The 22,749-nt window shown below is 37.9% G+C and overlaps 1 protein-coding gene across 1 annotated transcript; it reads right to left on the minus strand.

Annotated features, from left to right (window-relative positions):
* Nucleotides 1-300: 300 nt before the first annotated feature.
* On the minus strand, nt 301-22,228 carry LOC125481347 (ran-binding protein 10-like; the record flags this gene model as incomplete). The annotated part of the gene is made up of 5 exons (XM_048592801.1): nt 301-413; nt 513-697; nt 5,299-5,321; nt 20,245-20,412; nt 22,174-22,228. Coding segments are annotated over 5 exons (544 nt in total), but the record flags the coding sequence as incomplete, so codon positions are not given.
* Between the last annotated feature and the right edge of the window lie 521 nt (nt 22,229-22,749).

Here is a 22,749-nt window from a genome sequence, read left to right on the forward strand (position 1 = left end):
TGAAAATCTATGTCAGCAGACTGTTTTACTGCAGAAGACACAACACAACCATTTTCACAGTGAAACAAGATTCCTGAATGTGGATCATTATTAAGTACTTTCATTTAGTGTTCATGCCTGTAGTCTGGAGCTGCAGAGGGTGACTATAGTACCCAACTGTTACCTTGTTAGGCAATTCCCTCCTCGAAATGTATTTGGCTCATCTCAATACTGGGCAGTGCAGTTAGCAACTGAGACAACAGGGGACTTAAAATAGAAATTTCAAAATGTTATACACATACACATCACTGCCAGACTTACGCTGTCTGTTTTTGATTGAACTCTGCTCCTCTTGAATGGTCTGCCCTGTTGCTCTGGCAAAGGCAGTTGCTGTTGCACAGTACCCATGATGCACCAGGTAGGACGACACCATGCTATAAAACAAATTCTCACACAATGAGCTAGTTTAAATGTGGTACCAAATAAATCAGCTAACCCTTTATGTATGATAAGCAAGGAGCAGCATTTCTTACTTTTGCATCATCGTCTGCCACTCCCCTAGTCTGTCTCCTATAGGAAATCGCTCAATTGTGCCATGAATCTTTGCCCTCCACTCACGCATGTAATCTTCTATGTCAAACACAAATGGCTGCTGCCCAAAATTGGCATCTACTATCTCACCCGGTGTTTGAAGCCCCACAGTTGGGTACAGGTTCGGCTGAAAGACAAAAATAATGACAATTCTCAATTTAATATTACAGTCAATAACTCAAATGCAAAATGGAAATCAAAAGGAATTTATTAATGGGATTCCTGAATATGAAATTCAACTTTGGTGGAACTTTTAAAAAATGAGTCTTAAGCGGACAACCAATTATACTCCCTAATTTTAATATCCATTCATTCTACTGCTGCCTGATTTTTGTCCCTGCTAAGAATTAATTTAACCCTCTCGCTTTCCTTATAAACACTTCCAATCAACTAGGAGCGTTTGAAATTCTCAAGTCATGATCGCACTACTTTAGCACTACAGGCCCTAGCAGTAGGCTGTCACTATTTACAAACATTCTTGCACATATAATTTTAAAGCAAGTCGTCTTAAATAATATCAAAAAGCATTTGCTTAAATATTGCCACATTTCGCATTTAAGCACAAATCTTACAAAATTTTAGGGATTCTGGTCAGTACATGATTTATCATATCAATGCTTCTTAGACTTTACATCTTTTTTTTTCTTGCAGCTAGCCCATAGAAATGTCTTACTGATTGCTTGACACAAGGTGAACTTCTGGATCTGCCTTGAGGCTCTCTTTATTCATGAATCCTCCCTTGGATGGAACACTGCTATATGGTATCCAATGGCAGCAGTATGAGATTCAGATATACTAACAAGCATGGCATGACTATTTTATGCCAAAATAGACTTTTAATTAAGTTACCAAAAATAGAATCATTTGTGTTGTCATTTTACAGTTTGCTCTTCAAAGGCATCTTGGAAACACGGTGACTATGTGACTAGTGAATCTGCCATATGGCTATAAACCTGTATCTGCAGAGTGCCTTTTTAATTTAATAACATGTCCCAAGATACTTTACGGTAGTATTATAAAAATCAATATCTGACACCGAGCCACATAAAGGAACAGTACAGGCATATACAAGACGCTGGTGTTATTTATGAAGTGATTGGTTTAGCTGCAGGTACTGTTGTTGGTTAAGCATGGTTTGGAGCAAATGATACAATGTTTAGCAAATGCATTAATATGAACACATATCCAACAGTACCTAAGCTTCTATTAGTTAAAGTTTCATTTAAAATACATCAAATCAGTCCATACCTTCACACTAATAATAAACATTGTTCAAGTTACTGGGGTTTGATTCAGAATTCAGCATCTTTCAAACACAAGTTAAGTTTGTCCTAAGAAATCCAAATTCCAAAGATTCCATGCAACAAACATAAGACTGTAAGATGTAGGAGCAGAAGCAGGCCTATTAAGTCCGCTCTGACATTCAACGAGATCATCGTTGTCTAATTATCCTCAACTCCACTTTCCCACCTTTTCCCCATAAGTCTTGATTCCCTTGCTGATTAAAAATTGTGTTAATCTCAGCCTTAAATATACTTAATGATCCAACCTCTACACTCCGCTGTGGTGAAGAGATTCCATAGATTCACCATTGTCAGAAAAGAAATTTCTCATCTGTTTAAAATGGGAAACCTCTTACGTTGAGATTATGCCCTCTGGTCAGAGGCTCTCCCAAACGGGTGAAACAACCTTTCTGCATGTACCCTGTCAAGTCCTCTAAGAAACTTGCATGTTTTGGTAAGGTTGCCTCTCTTTCTTCTAAATTCCAATGAATTCAAACCCAACCCTTTCAACCTTTGCTCAAAGACAATTCTCCTTACCCAAGATCAAACAAGTGAACCCTCTCTGGACTACATCCAATGCCAGTACATTTTTCTTTAGTTAAGGGGACTAACACTGTTCACAGTATTCTGGGTGTGGTTTGATTCATGCCTTGTGTAGTTTTGGCAACAATCTATTTTTAGATGGCAATTCTTTTAAAATAAAAAGGCCAATATTCTATTTACTTTCCCTATTGTCTGAATTTGTACGCTGCAGTTTTCTCTCCATTTAAAATATTAATATTGAGCTCCTTAACGCTTCTTGATAAACACATAACCTCACATTTCCCACACTGTATTCCAACTACTAAGTTTTTGTCTACTTGTTTAACCGGTCTACTTCCCTTTGGAGACATGATTTTCCTCAACACTTACCTTCCTACCTATTGTGTGGCATCCATAGACTTGACTATAGTACATTCACTTTCTACATCTAATTCATCAATAGATAATTGTGAACCCAGAACTGATCCCTGCGACATTCCACCAGTTTCAGGTTGCCATCCTGAAAATGAACAGTCCCACCCCACCACTCTTTACCCCAACACTGTCTTCTATTAGTTAGTAATCTTCAATCCATGCTGGAACATCACTTATAACATCATGGGCTCTTAGCTCACTAAGTAGCCTAATGTGTGGTATCTTATCATATCCTTTCTGAAGTCCAAATATATCATATGCACTGCTTCCCTTTAATCTATCCTATTTGTTACCACCTCAAAAATATTCATACTAAATTGTGTGACATGTTTTCCTCTTCAGCATGGCTTCACCAATAATAATCTGCTTAATAACATTATGGATTTCTAAATGCTCTACCATTACAACCTTTATACTACACTAACATTTTCCCCAATGACAGACGTGAATCTGATTAACCTATTGTTACCTTTTTTCGTCTTCTCTCCTCTTTAAATAAATTTCATTGGCAGCTTTCCAATCTCTGGTACTTCTCCAGAATCTAAGGATTCTTGGAAGACTATGACCAATGCATCTATTACCTCCATAGTTACTTCTTTTAAATATTCTAGTGTACATCCCATCAGATCCAGGGACCAACTGGTTTTTAGCCCCATTAGCTTTCCTAGCACTTTTTCTGATGAGATAGATATTGCACGTGTTTACTCTTTACCCCTCGATTTTGTATTTTTTGAATGCTATTGCATCTCCTACTGATGCAAAATATTAATACAACAACTCTGTCATTTCCTCGTTCCTCATTATTATTTCCCCAGCTTCCTTGTCCACATGTCCTATGCACATTTTGGCCTCTCTCTCCCTTTTTCTATATTTAGAGAAGATCTTGCTGTCCGTCTTGATATCACTTGCAAATTTAGCCTCAAAATCATCTTCTCCCTCTGTTACATTTTTGGTTGTCGTTTGTTGGTTTGTAAACATTTCTCAATCCTCTGGCTCACCGACTAATCTTTGCCATATTGTATGTAGTCTTCTTTCAATCTGAATACATTCCCTCTAAGATTTCAAAACCTACATCAGCCTTCCTGCTAACTCATGGTGTAAATTATTGCTTTTCGTGATGCTAAGTCATACAGAGTGGGCAGCTCCCATGTTTGAGTGTTAGGTACTGCTGAATTTAATGATACAATTCCAAAGACCACTAATTTCAGTATCTTCTGGGGGCATGAGGAGGGAACTAAAGGGCTATCAATTAGGGCTTCACGTCAATCTAGTAAAATTTGCAAAAACAGTTTTGAATGCTCCCATAATAGTTCACACTCTAAAGAAATTAAATAAAAAAAGTGATACATCATACATGTACATAACTAGGTGTGTCTATCTCCAACATTCCAACAAGTGCAAAACAACAATAATGTATATGAAATAAAAGTACTGCCTAATATGATCATTCAAATTAAAGGTTTGTTACTTTTCAAACATCTACTCCATAATATTAGAAAATAAGCTTCCAAATAAGCTTCACACTAGAATTAACATTTCACAAGTACAGTTAATATTTTCAACCATCAGAGAAGCACAACTCTCATGGCCTAAGCAGAAAACTAACACGGGTCCAAATTCTGTAATTAGTGCCAAAGTGTCAATGTTTGTTATTGACCTCAAAGTGAGCTTCCACAAATATCTAGTGAAATATATGGCTGGATTTCACCTTTCCTATCATTAATTTCAACAGTTAGTGGGGCTCAGGAGCATCCAGTAACAGTGTTGTCATTAATAAGGCTAAGCAGCTGGCCAGAATGAAGAACTGTTAAAGACCATAACCAGGAACTAAAAAGCTCTGATTAACTTTCATGTTTTAAATCAGACATTGATGAAAAAGATTAGGACATATCCTCTGGATCAAGGTAGAAGCTAAAATATTATATTTAAAAAATGAAATGACTGAATTTTGAATCATTATGGGAACAGCTAACATTCCATAAATATAAAGTTTTGTTTTCAGGGCTGGAGAGATCAATTAGCACTAACTATGACTGAGCAGACCACTAAAAAAGTCTAGTCACTTCTCATTCGACAAGGCAAAACTTCAAGGCTTTTTACAACAAAATTAATAATATGAAATGTGGAAGTTCATATCAAATCACAAATTTTTAAGATTTCCATCTGTGGGAATCTCCACAGCACAACCGATGGAAGAACAGCGGCAACAACTTCCATATTCCAGTGTTTAACTGCGCATGTGCTTGCGCTTGAGATGGTTTTCAGTTTCACTGAAGAATGACAACAAATACTACCAGCTTTGCCTGCATTACAACCTCAAACAGGTCAGTACATTAAATTAAATGACATTAAATTAGAAAAGGTAATTTTTTAAAAAATGGCAGATAATTGGCTCCTTCCACAGTGAATTGCTTTAGGTAAAAATATTTAGCAAAAAAAGGACTTTTAAAAATGGGTTTCAGGTCAGGAAAAAGTTATTTATACTTACAGGCAAATCTGTGAATGCTATTCCTGTAAAAGAAATTCAAAATACCAATTAATTTTTTTTTGCATAGTTATTACTCAATAGTACAGAACAGCATGGAATCTACACAGTAGATTTAGCATTGTCGATTTCATTACGGTTACATCAGAAAACAGTCAAAAGGTGGCACTCTTGATCTCAATACAGGTCCAATGTAAAACTAATTCTATCTTCTGCCAATCAGTGAGTGTCCAGAGTGGATTTAAGTGAAATATGAAAGCTGTAACTATTAAAAAAACACTATATTAACATACGAGTGTAATCTTCTATCCACAACAATACATTGTTAGCTTAGAACATAAGAACATAAGAACTAGGAGCAGGAGTAGGCCGTCTGGCCCTTCGAGCCTGCTCCGCCATTCAATAAGATCATGGCTGATCTTTTCGTGGACTCAGATCCACTTACCCGTGTTCTCACCGTATCCCTTAATTCCTTTATTGTTCAAAAAAAAAATCTACCTTTAAAAACATTTACTGAAGTAGCGTCAACTACTTCACTGGGCAAGGAATTCCATAGATTAACAACCCTCTGGGTGGAGAAATTCCTTCTCAGTTCAGTCCTAAATCTGCTCCCTCTAATCTTGAGGCTATGCCCTCTTGCCCTCCTAGCTTAATTAGTATAATTTGAGATCTTTGTTTGCTGACTGGCTAGAGCTTGTCCTTCATTTGCACACAAGTTAATCCATACATAATCATAGAATCCTGCAATATTGTTCATATTTTCTGGCCTTAAGCGTTTATTTGGTAGATTAGTACCTAGAATGTTAGCTGGTGGTTGAAGAGAAACCTTGATTCATCCCTGCAGGAGGGGAACTCCATCCTGCAGAGGGAGATTCACAACACAATACTTTGTGATTGGATGATTACATCATATTTGTATTGTACCACCAATGGCATTCTAATATTCTGTCACAACCAATGCCTTACAATGGGAGACAACGTTTTACTATAGAAATAATGGCTGAAGTTAAAAAAAGAAAATAGACCCATCATTGAATTCTTCCAATAATGTTAAGCTTTATCTGGATTCACATAATTATATATCACATGAGGTAGTCATTTCGTGCATCAAACCTCTTGGAAAAGACCTATCCAAATTATACCCATTCCAATGCCTCTGCCCCAGGTTTTTCAACCTGTCCGTTTCACGTACTTATCTTCCTCACAAAGTTTCACTGAATGTGCTTCCACCGACCATTTAGGCAGTGAATTCCAGCTCATTACTTACCACACAAGCTTTTTTCACTCATTGAAGTTCAAAACATAAAATGATGAATCATAGACTGCAGCACAAAAGGCAGTCATACAACCCATTACGTCCATGTAGGCTTTTGCAAAGCAGATTCTACTAGTTTCACTCCTGCATCCTTACCACACTGTCCACAACTTTTATTATCTTCTCAGTCAAAAGGAAGAATACCCAGACTGAAAAGCAAAGCATTTCTCTTCCCTCTCTGGCACAACTTCTGCTCAGATCAGCACCACTTGTATGCCTCCGGAGGTGAACACTGGTTCAGTGTTGGTTAAATCAACTCCTTAGCTCAGCCCTAGTCCGTTCTGCCTTCCCCAGTGACTTGGGGCCTAACCTGTCTGTCTTTCTCTAGCTCTGCTTTTCAGATTTAAAAAAAATTGATGTACTGCATGACACTTTTTAATGGTCATCTTTATTAATTACTCAATTTCTAAAATTAATGTATTGCTTTTTTATTGTTTTTATGGTCAGATAGTTTTTGTTTATAACTTAACTTTTACTTTGAAATTTATGTTTATTGTCATGCCGAACCTAATGTTTTTGAAAATTGTTCATCGTTCCCTCAAGTGCAAAACAAACTTGAAAATGTGGTTCCTCACACGAAAAGATGGAACAACCGTCTTAAAATGATTTAATGCTTTTTTGCGTGCCACCGTTTATGAAACCACTCATCCAAACAGCTATTTCAATTTGCTCTGTCACTTTCAGTGTGTATATACAATTTATTACAACATGCTGTTACAACCCCTTCTAGCCCCTTTTCTTAAAAAGAAAATCCTAAATAATATGGATACAGTTCTCAACTTTTGTGCCTGTGAATGGAGAATGGCACCACATTGGTCAGATTTTTAAAAAATGTTTTTTTTAAAAATTCATTCACAGGATGAGGGCATTGCTAGCTAGGCAGCATTTATTGCCCATCCGTAATTGCCCAGAGGGTGTGGGTCTGGAGTCACATGTAGGCCAGATCAGGTAAGGTTGGATTACATGATACAGGTGAATGGGGGTGGGGGAAACACAAGCACGGTAAAATATAGCAATAAAAAACGTTCGTGAATTGCATGCTTTCTGCTGACAGCTTTTTAATGAAGTGTTAATGGAAGTACAGCATATTTTAAGTTATCATGTTTCTTTGCAGTAAGGGTTTGAATTAAGAAAACTGGTCTAATAAAGATCAGTAAGGACCAATCACTACCCTTGTAGAAGTGAAGGATGCATTCTATGTTATCATAAAACAATTAAGGGTGCTGCTTTGTCTTAGGTAGTGACCCCACAATGCAGAAATTAAGGTTCTGCACACTTAATTCCAATGGTACTGGAGAATATTAAATGTAGTGATGTGATCATTTAAGAGCAATTGCTTTTTGAGATCTTGATCAAAATCCCTCCCTCCAAAGTATCCCATCAAAAGCAGTAACTGATTTTTGACTTCACAGTAATTTCAGCAATATTGAAAAGTTGTTGTTGGCTAGGCCTGCACAATATCAATAATCGTACTTCAAAATGTAACAAGATAAAATTATTTCTTTTCCTTATTACAACTCAATATGATAGATATGAAAAACAGTATCATATCTATGTACGTGTGTGCTGTTCCTATTCTTAGTAGGAGTCATACTTTAAAAGGGTTTTACTTTTCTTTGAAACCTCTTGAAGGTTTGTTCAATTACACTGAATTTTGGCATCAGTACCTCAAACATGAATTTAAAAACTGTTTTGCATGTGAGAATATTTAATATCTAATTTCTACGTACTTTGGATCCACGAGTTTATCATTATAAGTCAGATGCATATTATCAGCAGAGCTACTGTTGTAAAGAATACTCCATTATTTACAAGGTATTTAAAATGGATGCCAATTACAGATCAAATACATTCCCTACAATTGGCTCATGCATCTCTCTTTAGATTAAAATACCTCTAAAGCAGCATCTTACATTATTCAAGTATTAGGAGACTGACAATTAACTACCAGTTTGACAGCGAACACTTCCATTGCAGACATTCAAAACCAGAGTAAATCAGCATGCAAGATGAGACTTGTGAAATATGATTTTGAGTGTATTTGGAAATAGAGAATGTTCTACTTCAAGGGGGTGGGCAATCAAACAGTTCCAACTACCATAAATGCCTATGTGTATGCAGTTTCTTGCAGATATTCTGCAGTAGTTAAGGTGATTCACCAATAGATTTCTCACTCCTTTCTTCTGGTCATTGATATAGCTCCAATAGGTTAATATCAGACCGGTGGTCAGGTTGGTGAATGGAGCTAATAAATTGTTTCATTGACCTAGTAAAGCATGAAGAAACAAAACAATCCTTTAATGAGTTTTTTTAAAAACACAACAATAACTATCTTCTGTACCCTTACAGATTTTAGTAAGGTAATTCACAAAAGATTAGGAACACAATGTTAAGTATAGCAATATTAGTAAGGGAGTTCCAGCATTTTGGTTCAGCCACAGCGAAGAAACAATATAGTTCCAAGTCAGATGACATGTGGCTTTCAGGGAACTTGCTGCAGGCTGTTCTTCCTGATGGTGATGTTGGAGTTGCACTTGCCCAAGCAAATGCAGTGTGTTCCAGATGATGTACAAGTTTTGGAGAATCAGTGAGGGAGTTACTTGAGGAAAAATAGCATATAGGGAGACAAAAGTCAGTGATAGCCTTGAAGACTAGGATAAGATCAAGGAAAGTAGGTCTATAAAGATAATTAAGACAGAGAAAATAAATACGAGGGCAAACTAGTGTGATTTAAAAAAAACTGACAATAACAGCTTCTTTAAATATAAAAAGAAGTGAAATCAAAATGAACATAGACATCTTAGAAAATGAATATGGCGAGATGGTTCTGAAGAAGACGACAATGGCAAAGGAGTTGAAAAGGATCTTAAAAAGACGTTGCTACAGAGATAGTGGATACATTGCATGTAATTTTCCACAAATCCTTGGATTCTGGAGAAACACCAGAGGACTGGAAAACTGCCTATATGACACCCGTTTTCAAAAAGGGACAGAGGCAAAAAGAAGAAACTATAAGCCGATTAGCCTAAAATCTATATTGATGAACAAATATGGAATCAATTACTGAGGAAGTAATCGCAGAACATTTGGAAAATCATAATCTAAGTCAAGCAGTCAGCACGGCTTCATGAACAGGAAACAGTGTCTGATTAATTTATTCAAGTTTTTCCCAGAAAGCTTCAAACAGAGCAGGTAGAAAGGACGTGTTGTATGTGCGCTTCCAGAAGGCATTTGATAAAGTATTTAACAAAGGTTAAGAATCATAGAATCCCTACAATGTGGAAACAGGCCCTTTGACCCAACTATACCACACCGACCCTTGGAGCATCCCACCCAGACCCATACATCTATAACCCTCTCTGACACTCCGGGCAATTTTGCATAGCCAATCCAACTAGCCTGCACATCTTTGACTGTGGGAGCAAACTGGAGCACCTGGAGGAAACCCACAGAGACATAGGGAGAATGTGCAAACTCCACACAGACAGTCGCCCAAGGGTGGAATTGAACCCAGATCCCTGTGCTGTGAGGCAACAGTGTTAACCACTGAGCCACCGTGCCGCCCAAGACATAAGAACCATTAAGATATAAGAACACAGAGTTGGAGGGAGAAGATTGGCATGGATAGAAAAATTGGCTTATGGATAGGAAACAGGGAGTGGGGATAAGGGGTTCTTTGTCAAGTTTGTGACCCGTGGGGTTCCAAAGGGATCGGTGCTAGGACCACAACTGTTTATGATATATTCATGATTCGGAGGAATGAAGCTAAATTTGTACTGTAGCCAAATTTGCAGACAACACAAAAATAGGTGGAAAGGCAGCTTGCGAGAGGTTTACAGTTTAGAAAGGTATCAATAGATTAAGAAAGTAGGCAAAATGTTAGGAATGGAGCATAATGTGGGAAAATGCAAAATTCATTTTGGAAGGAAGAACAAAAGAACAGTATTATCTAAATAGAGAAAAACTGCAGAAAGCTGCAACACAAAGGGACTTGGGGGCAGGTGGGTACTTGTCAACGTAAACCAAAAGCTAGCACTGGGGTACAGCACGTGATCAGGTTTGCTAATGGAACGTTGGTCCTTATTTCAAGGGGATTAGAATGAGATTAGGGAAATCTTACTGAAACTGTAAATGGTGTTACCGTGACCATCTCCAGAGTACTGAGAGTACTTTTTGTTCCCTTATTTAAAGGAAAAATATCATTTCATTGGAGGCAGTTCAAAGAAGGTTCACTAGGATGATCCCCGGGATGGAGGGATTGTCTTATGAACAGAAGTTAAACAGGTTGGGATTCTACTCACTGCTGTTAGAAGGAAGAAAGGTAATCTCATTGAAGCATAGAGGATTCTGAACAGGGTTGACAGAGTAAATGCTGAGAGAGGATGTTTGTCCTCAAGGGAGAGTCTAGGACCATAGGGCATAGTCTCAGAATTAAAAGGTGCCAATTTAAAACTGAGACGAGGTGCAATTTCCTCTAAGGGTTGAGTCTCTTTGAAACTCCTTGCCTCAGAGAGCTGTGGGTGCAGAGTCCTTGTGTTCATTTAAGGCTGAGCTAGATTTTTGATCAGCAGGGGAAAATCAAGGGTGATAGGGAAAGAGCAGGAAAGAGAGGGTGAGGAATGTTGGATCAGCCATGATTCTACAGAATGGCGACAGTAAGCTCAAGGGGCTGAATGGCCCACTCCTACTCCTATTTCTTATGGTCTTAAGGTCTAACCAAAAACACTGATTCAAGGTAAAGTTATAAGTCAATCGAGATATACTTCTGTATTCAAATAGAACTTTTTATGAAAGCACTTCTGGAAGAAAAAAAAAAGAGTAGCAGGTGTACTTCCTGTATTGATACTGGATACTGAAGTAACTCCAAATGTTTAGAAGAAGTGACAATCATGTGGTATTACCGCTGGACTGTTAATCCAGACACCGAGGCAATGTTCTGGGATCTGGATTCGAATCCCGCCATAGCAGATGGTGGATTTGAATTCAATAAAAATAATCTGGGATTAAGTCTGATGATGACCATGAATCCATTGTTGATTATCTGGAAAAACCCATCTAGTTCACTCATATCCTTTAGGGAAGGAATCCACCATCCTTACCTGGTCTGGCCTATGTGTGACTCCAGACCCACAGCAATGTGGCTGACTCTGAACCGTCCTCTGGGCATTTAGGGATGGGCAATAAATGCTGGCCTACCCAATGCCCTCATCCCATGAATGAATTTTAAAAAATATACTGATCTTAACATAGTGAGTTTTGTGGCAATATTATTTAACATAATTCCATTTGAATCACAGCATTTGGTTTCCTTCATGTATTCTTGATAAGGCATCAGTTATAATATTGTCTTTTCCAAAAACATGAATAATTGTTAAATTGTACAGTAGAGGATTAAACTCCATCAAAACACCACAAATTCTTGACACAAAACAGTTTTTAAAAGACTACGCTCCACATAAATAAATTTTTCTAGAGTTGTTGGTAATGTCAATTTCAAACTGATGTACAAACTGACTCTGACAGCATCAAATATTTCTGTTGATATGCATTCAGTTTCTTCAGGGAATACCTGATGGCGATTCAATCCCTGTTGTATCTTCTTATTGTAAAATGACCTACACTAGTATCACTAGCATCAACAGCCAGTCTGAATTGCTTTGCGTAATTCAATGCTGCTAAAACTGCAGTTGTCAGCAGAACTTTGATACAGTCATACAGCACATGTTGTCAAAGGCAATTTGAGATTTTTGTATCAATTCAAATTTTCTGTTTTTCTTTAAAGAATGTCAAAAGAGTCACCATAGTATTGAGGTTCAGAACAAACTTTTGATAAAATGCACTCATTGCAACATATTGCAGAATTCTGAGTTTCATCCTAGACATGGGAAAATTCAAATACTTTCACTTCAAGTGCAATTTAGCCTTGTCCCACTCTATGGCTCAAATATGCAACTTCTGTATTTGAAAACTTACTTTTAGCAAGATTTATAATCGATCATATGGTTTAGTCAAGTGGTGTAAGTGTTGTTTCCAAGTTTGGCTGAGTACAACCAAATCATTGATGTAAACCATGCAGTTACATAGCCCTTCAATGGTTTTGTTGGCTAATCAATGAGTTTTGCTGGTGCGCTTTTTATTCCAAATGGAAGACTTTGCATTAAAGTCCAACCAATTTTAGAAAAGCTGGCATTTCTCATACTGTTCACACAATGGAACATGTAATATCCTTTTAGCTATTAAATTTTGGTAATGAATTGTACATGTGCAATTCTTTCAATGCAGTCCTCCAATCTTGGAATACGATAGGGATTGCTTTGTTATCGTGTTGACTTTGTGACAATCAATTCAGAATCTTCGTGACCCATCGAGTTTCATCAATATCGAAAGAGGTGAGCTCTAGCTGCTGATTCAAGTCAATGTCACTTTTCAATTAAAAAAAAATTCTCTCGTTGGAGCTGATTTCTCTGAATGAGCCTGTAAGGGTGTTGTTTTAGAAGCAATTCATCATGATTGGCCAAGTATGTTTTGCCTGGAATTTCACCCCAATCAATGTGAGTTTGTAATAGCCTTTTTAAGTCACTTCAACAATTTTCTGGATGACCAAGTATCATACTATATAAGCTTTTAAACACCTCTATTATCCAGCCTGATTTCTGGAGGATTAACTTTTAAACATTCAATTTATGATTCAGTCTCCAACAAACTGAAATTCTTACTTCAACCCCCATTTCCCACTTCACCACAATTACACGTTACTCCTGACTATCATCCTTGTCATAATATAGTCAACATATTAATATCATACTGTCAACTCTGGGATTTAAAGGTTTAATAAAGAATCTGGGTTTCTGCTTTTTTGAATTAGTTACTCGTGGGTTTTTGGTTTGTCTGAAGTTAATTATTAACTTGTAAGTACTTCTGAAGCCATGGGTGATTTATGTTTAAAGTTGTTAAGGCCTGGCTTTAGAGTTAATGGATTTTGTGCCCTGCTGATGGAATTTTGTTTAGTTAGATTTTTATCATGTTGGGACACAAAACAATGGGACCTCAAGAGTATTGTTAGAGTGTCCTGGAACTTGTATCCAGTTTAAGCTGATGGGACCTGTCTATAGCTAAGAAAGGAAGCATTCAAGTTTCACTTTGAGTAGGGCAGTCTTGTTAAGTCCTTGAATTAGGGTGGCTGTATAGATCAGTGCTCCATAGAAGGGCAAGATATACAGAATCAGAGAATCTCTACAGTATGGAAGCAGGCTATTTGGCCGAGCACCCCTCCTAAGAGTATCCCACCCAAACCCGGCCCCCTACCCTAGACCTGTAACCCTGAATTTCCCACGGCTAATCCACCTAGCCTGCACATCCCCAGATACGATGGCTAATTCAGCATAGCCAATCCACCTAAACTGCACATCTCTGCAGTGTGGAAGGAAACTGGAGCACCTGGAGGAAACCCATGCAGACACGGGGAGGACGTGCAGACAGTTGCCAGAGGCTGGAATCGAACCCAGGTCCCTGCCGCTTCGAGGCAGCAGAACTAACCATAAGTAAGCATAGTGAACTAAGTTACGTTAGCTCTTTTGTAATAAACTTCAGTTTTATTGTTAAAGCAACATCAGCAGCATTCTATGCTTATACTTCAATAAGTGAGCCCTTTGTTAAAGCCAAAATAAACAAAAACATGATAGATCAAGCCAGGTTCTTGTCAAGAATGCGACTGGTGTGCTAATAACATCAGGTGGGATCATAACATAACACACTGGCTGATCCTCTCTCCTCTCTGGAGCACTCACTACATAATTTACGCCATTGTGTTTCTTTGATTTGATAAGATCCAAAAAACTTTGTTTTTAATAGTTCCAGAGAGAGACAACAATATTAACACCCTGTCTCCAGCAACAAAATTTTAAACTCTGGCCTTTCTGCTAACTCCTTTCAGTGTTGAGCACTCTTCAAAAGCTTTTTGGCCAGCTCACTTACTTCGATTAGCTCCTGTCTAAAACTTGAGATTTAAGATGGAAGTGTAAACTCTGAACATTGATTTAATGTTCTTTCTTGAATTGATTCAAGCGGTTCTCTTACCTCATGTCCAAATATCAGTTAAAAAGGACTGGAGATTGTTGACTCGTTAAGGCCATCCCAAATGGCAAACACTAAGCAGGGAATTCCTCTGTCCAAATCATTCAGACATTCTAGACAATAAACTCCAATCATGATCTTCAAAGTTTAATGCTATCTTTCCAAAGCACCTCGAAATTGTGTTTGATAAGTACAGGATGTAATTTTTCCCCCAAACTAGTCATAATTTATTTGAATAATTTGTGACATATAATCGGAACAATGTTCATATTTTATTTCTTTGGGTTATCCATACCTTGCAAAACATTAACTCACTTTTTCACTGCTTCAGGAAATCTTGTGGAAACATCCATAATTGTTACAAGATGCTAATTCCCATTCCTGGCTTTAGGTAAAAGTCCTACACAATTTATTAAGACCCTGCTAAACAGTTACTTCAATTCAAATGTTGGGATTAAAGGTGCAGGCTTAATTGATAGATGGGGTTTCCCACTACATAGGCCATACATATCAATCTGACAAATCATGAACACATCTGTATGCAATCCTGGCCAGTAAAAATGTTTTAATATTTGACCCTGCGTTTTCCTAATACCTCACAACATCCAAATGGCAGGGCACTTGGGAATGTGTAAAATGCATTATGATACTCAGATGGAATTATCACCACATTCCTCACCAGCTGGTACTTAAAATTGGTTTCCTCAGTAGTACTTTGTCTTTAAAGTAACAACACTCAGCTATGCATTCTGATTCAATACATGTCTACGCTGTTTGGTATAATTGAGAATCCCTTTTCTTGTATTTCTGATGAAGAACATTAGCCAAACCTGTCAACCTAGTTCTCCTGACCTGCACCTTTTTGTTCTATATATATTTTTAAAATTATCAGATAATTGAATTTCAGTCATCCCCCTTTGTCATACATTCTTTTTCGAATCTAATTTTATAGCCTTGAGATCTAGTCAGAACAGGGAGTCAGAAAACAATCCAGGACTCTCCTCCTGTACCATCTTAGATTGTTTTACCTCTACCGGTTATCCTTAATGAGGCAACACTTCTGAACCAACCATGTCATTTCCCAAGATAAAATCAATTTTTTTCTACAAAGATTTGTTTTATTCTTCCAACTATAACCTTGCCATTTACTAAAGCACTCTTTAATCCAGCACTGTATAACGGGACTTCTTTGTAACGTCCAGTTAATGTTTTCTACTCCATTAGCCCCTCTGGAATCAATTAGTATCAGAAGCTAGCAAAGTGCAAGAAAATGCCTCTCCTTTAAGATAAAATATTCAGAAACTCCAGGAGTTTGATTCTTTTTAATCAATATTCAAAGAATAATTTTCATGACTGTCATCAGTCATCTCTCCCTTCTTAGGGAAATGCCCTCTTGGTGTCTCCTAAACAGTTTTAATACCAAATGCAAGGGAAAATTCCTTCACAAAATGTCCCACCTATATGCTGATATTTTAAATTTCAAACTCCAACACATCACGTATCTCTCACCACAACATATTGTGAAGAAAACTACAATACTACCTTTTGTCCCTGTCTTTGCAGCAGCATCTTCCTGTTCCAGTTTCAACAGCAACAATCCCTTGGTGAAATCATCCATGGAGAGCAGTGAGGAAAAGAGCAACGGAATGGCCATGTCTCACTTTTACAAGACCAGTTTGAATGCTCAGTTAATATTTTGAGGTCTCAAGGTTTCTAATGAGGGAGCGGTGGGTGTTAAGATGAATGGGTGGGTAGTGGGACAAGTGGTTACCACTGGGCAAGGAGATAAGTGGAGGGGATGAGAGTGAGGTTTGGGATGAATGGGAATGTGGGAGCGTGGATTGAGAGGGGTAAATCCAATTGTGTTAGGAGCAATTTGGGGGAGGATGTGACAGGGCACTCCTTAGTTGATTTCTGGCATATGTCAGTGATTAAAATCAGTAAAATACTAGAATAAACATCAAATTAGGTATCGCACAATAGGTCCAGGTTTCTGAAATACAGATTCCAATCCCATGTCTTCATTCCCTCCAAGTTTTGCACATCCAAGAGTTCTGAGCTTGCTGACTTTCACTGGCTCTCTATCTGAAAGGCCCAATTTAAAACCCTCCTCATTTTCAATCCCTCAATGTTCTTAACCCCTTCAAATCTCTGTAGCTTGCTCCAGCCACACTAGCCATTAGATCTCTGCTTTCCTCATAGTCTAACTTCTTATGCATCGCTGCTTTTAAATATTTCATCATTGGAGATAATGCTTCAGGCTGTCGTGGCATCAAGCTCCAGAAATATCTCGCCCTTGGGTATTTAAGATGTTCCTTAAAATTTCCCTCTTTGGTCAGGATTTTAGTCATGTCTTCTAACATGTCCTCATGTGGCTCAGTGTTTTTATTGATACCACTGATCTTAGGCACTTGTGACATTTTACTATATTAAATGTGCTATATATACTTAGATGCTGTTGCAGCTACAAGTGCCAGCTTTGCTTTGGAATAGTAAGCAGTCTGCACTTGTACTTATAAAAGCTTCAAATTGCAGTACAATTCTTCACATGAGCATAGAGTGCGTATATTCAAATATTCAGGTTCCAATTAGCTACAATGCAGAGGATCGAAAAGCTTATTTCTGCATCAAGTAAATCAACCCTGTCAATAAGCGTGCAGCAAACAAAGTCCAGGGGACATAACATAGACTGAAATCTCCATTGCCATGTTCATGGAAACTAAATCACTGTGGGAGCTAAATTTGATCCTTTTCCTCCTAAAATGATGCAAATTTTGAACTGCAAACTAAGATATAATTTCAGTTTATTGTTTCATACATGTTACACCATGCATTTCATTTTCTGTAAATTCATCCTCTATGCCTGTTAAAGTTTAGAATGTTTAAGAGACCAATTTGCCATCTAAAACGGGAGCCAAAAAAAATCAGGCAATTCCAAAATAATTTTTTTTGCAGCTTTAACACTGATCATTTTAAGGCCCTGGACAAGATTTTTTTAAGATCAAACAACTAGGCACCTTTGGTAATTTGTGGAGATGCAAACAGAAATGTGTTTGAATAGAGATCACATTTCTCTATCACCTAAATTGAATTATTGTCCTTTATTTCCACTCATTTTTCATTAGCAGAGAAACTGGTGCCTGAACCTTCAAATTCAATGTAACGATGTTTTCAATGTAAGCTATACATTACTTCCTTGAATAATTTTGATTTAAAGTTGCACCCTTGATCTGATTGTATTTCTGTGGGTAGTCTGCATCTATCAAAAAATTTGAGTACCTCTTCTACAATCCTTTTACCTGTGATACAGTGTAATGGAATGGCCTCTGGAAATCTAGTAGACATCCTTGATGATCAACAAATACTGATTCCCACTTCTTATTTTAAGTAGAAGTCCTATGCAATCAATTAATACTCCTGTAAAAGTTTCCTCAAAATGTGGGAATGGGTACTAGGGGTGCAGGTTCTATCACTGTGTGAAGTTTTCCAAATACCTGCCTTATCCTGTTTTCCCACATCCGTTTTCCCAGTGCCTTTTCTAAACCACAACACTGCAACTTCACATGGCCTGCTTTAGTACAGCAAAACACCTGGAGGTTTTTACTTCCTTTTCCTGCCTCATGGGTCTCCTTGAACCTTGTGGTAAACTATCCTTGCTATTTTCAATGAGAACTCCTTTTCCCTTTCCACTTTCACCAATTTTTATCCCTCACATATTGAAACTGATGTCAGAAGCCAAACTTTAATTTATGTACCAGCTCATAATCATCTACCATTTCCAGTGCTAATACAGCCATAGAGCCATACAGACATACAGCATGGATCTTGCAGTCTTGACTCTCTGCTCTTCCACGTTAGTTCTTACTACTTCATGAAGTGAATTTTTGAACTCCTCCAAAGTAGTCATCTAAGTGCATTATATGTTTGATTTATTTTCAATGCCCTTATCCACCTATCAAAGTTACCTTGTTTGATCCTTTCAAACTTAATGTATGTTTGACCAGGTTCCCTCCTTAGATTCCCAAAAAGTTGTCTGTAGGCTTCTGGTATTAGCTCATATGCACTTAAGATGGCTTTTTTCACCTGATCATATTCTGCAGATACCTCCTCTGATAGTGATGCAAATACCTCAATAGTTCTACCTACCAACTTTGTTTGAAGATATTTAAACAGATCCCTTTGGCCTCAATGGGATTACTCTCCACCACTGTCCTTGTCATTACTCCTACCTTTCAACTCTACCTCCACCATGTTAGTCAACTTGAGTTTTCAGTTCCAACATAATTAGGTCTATTCCCTCTTTCTGCTTTTCTTCTGCTTTCAGTTGTAATTCAAACTGTTTCATTTCATTTTCACGTACAAGCTGCTTCATTTGCAATTGAATTTTAGCCATTTCCAATGATTCTGATGGCATTTTCAACAATTGTAAATATTGAGCTTTTGCTGCAAATACCTTCCCTTTTCTCATAGACAAAGGCAACCCCAACTCCAGTTCGTGTGCCAATTCCAAACGTTTTGCCTTGCTCGCTTTCTGTAAAGTTCCCGAGGTGACTTCTTCCACCCCCAGGAACTTTCAGTGACTGAAACAGCCATTACCACACTAGGCACACTGTATTTAAACCAACTGAATGCAACAGCCAAAATAATAAAAAAAAAACACTAACACTCACCACTTTGAATCCAATATTCCTAAGCCCAACCCGGAATTAGAAATTTTGATCCTGAAAGGAGTCCCCGGTTTGTTATGGACTAGACTAAAGCCCCTCAAAATATATTAAGAAGATAGCATGGACCCTAACTTTTTCTTATTTTAAAGGTAAGTGTAAGGCGTTGTGTTCTAGATGCAATTCGATTGGTCAAACTACTCGACTTTTAAGCAAAACATACTTGATTTTTACACTACAGTTGAAATACAGACAAAATTAAAAATAAAGAATTGGCTTAACTGTAATTCTATTGAAATGCTTAACAAAACAATGTATATGAACTAATACTCATTAACTTTAATAAAGTAACATCCCATAAATACTTGGCAAAGGCAAATTCAGTAAAATAGATTGTCTCACAGAATTCTAGCAGCAGGAAGAGAACCCCAGCTTTTAGCTGTAACAGAGAGAAATAAGAACTTCCACATCCAGCTTCAAGACCTAGCAACTGCTGAAAGCTACAACTAAAACTCCTGATTCTGTGGGAGCTTGACCTTACCAACTCAGCTGCTTCTGTTGTTCCAACTTTAAGAAAAAACCCAGGGTGTCACAAGCTGTTTACTTTATTGGCTTTGAGCAGACCACTCAGAATCTCTGTCTCAACCTTTCTTCATAAAAACAACCAGGACAAAAGTTAAAGCCATAGCATCATCACAATAACTGTGGCTTTCACACAGTTTAAAAGGACACATTTACTGCAAAAGAGAATAAAAAAGAGACAATACAACGTGATTTGCTAAAAAAAAAAGTGATATTTAGTCTTCAGCTTGTTTAAAATGCAAATTACCCCTCGGTGAGTGAGTCCCTTAATCACATTTCATTCAAGAGCTTTGAAAATGGGAGGTGATGGCTTACCCAGACTGTGACCATTCTTCGTGTAAAAACAGGTGTTATTTATGAGGTTAACACAGCAGCCAATGACATCTCCAGTAGTGAAAGTGGGACCGTAGGGCTGTCCTGTACCTGAAGAACAGAAGGAGTGTCCATCGTCCCCATGATAGCCATACGAATGTTTGTCCCACCCTGAAAAACACAGGATTGAGAGAAAGCAGAGTTTAAGTTTGTTTCCATTCAAACAATGTACTCTGGAAATGATATTGCTGCTTCTTGGAATTGGCACGTAATTCACAGAAGAAAGCAGAAGTTAACATGGCTGTCCACTTTTCAAGCACAAGATCAGCAACTGACCATAGAATACTGCCAGGTAATCTGCCATCACTGAAAAATGCCAGAATTGCATCAGATGACATACTTGCTCAGATAACACTTTTGTCCATAGCATTCACTCGAGAAAATAATTAGGATTCTTTAATGGACAAATTGGGACGTTTTGCACCCGTAAGCTCCAAATACAAAATTTTGGTTAACCCAAACTGACCCAACCAACAATCCTCCAAGATAAAGTTCAAAATAGCAATCCCAGAAATGTGATTTTTGTTTTTTTTTGGGGAAGGGGTGACTTGAGTGATGATGGTGAAGGGGCTGCTGCTTGTGCAGCAAGGGTGATGTTCCAGTTGGAATATCACAGAAGTTCAATCATTTCCATTGAGTAGTGAGCTGCAACAATTATGCATTATGTGCCAATTATGTATTTGCAGCTTTGCATCAATATTTAAGGGAGAATCAAAGGTGAAGCTAAATCCAACTCTGGGCTCAGGCCATTGCACCAAAATTATGCCCGTTGGTTGGATTTCTCCTCAGAATGGCTGGATGTAATAATCATGAGAATTTGAGTAAAGACAAGCTAATAAATGAAGGCTAGTGGGTGTTAGATTGAACTAAAGATTGTCTGCAATTTAAATTATTTTGGAAAGGATGTATTTTATATCTTTAGATTAGAAATAAAGGTGGAATTCGCAAATGAATTTTCCATGCATATTAAGGGAAGTATGCTACACTTCTGTATGAAAACCATTTAAATAACTACCACGGCAGCAATAAAGCAATGAAGTGGAAATGGTAGCCATTGTTGTTTCACGGCATTGGAGCCACTTTTATTGACCTGCTGGTGAATCTGACCTCCACTGGAAAGAGTGTCACCTCAAAAGATCACAGAATTATGGAATCCCTACAATGTGGAAGCAGGCCATTCAGCCCATCGAGTCCATATCGATTCTCCGCAGAGCATCCCACCCAAACCCACCCCCCTACCCTATCCCCTGCAATTCACATGGCTAACCCACCTAATCTACACATCCCTGATGCTATGGGCAAATCTTTGGACTGTAGGAGGAAACCAGAGCACCCAGAGGAAACCGATGCAGACACAGGCAGAATGTGCAAACTCCATACAGGTAGTTGCCTAAGGGTGGAATGGAACCAGTGTCCCTGGCACTGTGAGGCAGCAGTGCTGACCACAGAGCCACCATGCCTCCCAGATATTCATGAAAGTGGCATAGTACAAAGCAATTTATATATTCATGAAGGGCTGGGCAGTCTTACAGATTGCAAACTGACAATTAATATTAACATCAAGTCCTTTACAAGCCAGACAGGAATTTGCATTAACAAGCGAGTATGTTACAGCCTTTTGCACATAAGCAGAAAGCACATCTCTGAGCTGAGAAGGCTTCATTTGGGAGTTTTGATTACTCCAAGTCTTGAGGGAATCTCACCAGATTGCTAAACTGGCACAATCAAATGAAAAATGGTGCAGCCTCCTTCAAAAGCAAGCACACAGAGACAGAGAACGAACAGAAGCTGAGGAAACCTTAAGCCAGCACTTATCCAAAGCTGAATCATCAGCAGTATCCTGTACCATTTGCAGCACAGATTAGACTTAACTGTGACCTACGTATCCCTCCTGAACACCCCAGGGAATGAACATGGTTTCCTTCACCTTGAAAGTCAAATAAGATTTCATTAACAAATTAGTGTGTTAAAAAACACTTTGCCAGTCAATACCTTAAAGTTTTCACACTCAAATATGCTAACACCAAACTACGTCATAAGTGAGGGATCAAAATACTGCAATCATTTAGAAATCTGAACTGCAACCGTTGTCCTAAAATCCATTCATGTCACAGAGTAGCTCACTCAGCATAAATAGTTGAATTGTACAGTATTTGGTGATCAGTTCATTCCATTATCAGTAAGGTTGCCAGAGACAATCATGCCAAATTTTAAAAAAAATATAGCTTGAAGCTTTAAATTTCAGATCAGTTTTTCATGTTCAAAAAACAAGCAAAAAACACACCTAGATTCAACAGCAGAAAGAAATCCCAAGAAAAAAATCACGCTACCTAGATAAAATCAAGCGGAGAATACTCACCATCATTGGCAACATATATTACAAGAATAATCATATCATATTATCAACAATAAAAACTTTGGACTACACTGATAGTGCAGGTTTATTTT

Source organism: Rhincodon typus, unplaced genomic scaffold, assembly GCF_021869965.1.
Source record: "Rhincodon typus isolate 14 unplaced genomic scaffold, sRhiTyp1.1 hic_rhity00001830, whole genome shotgun sequence".
In the NCBI taxonomy this organism is placed as follows: domain Eukaryota; kingdom Metazoa; phylum Chordata; class Chondrichthyes; order Orectolobiformes; family Rhincodontidae; genus Rhincodon; species Rhincodon typus.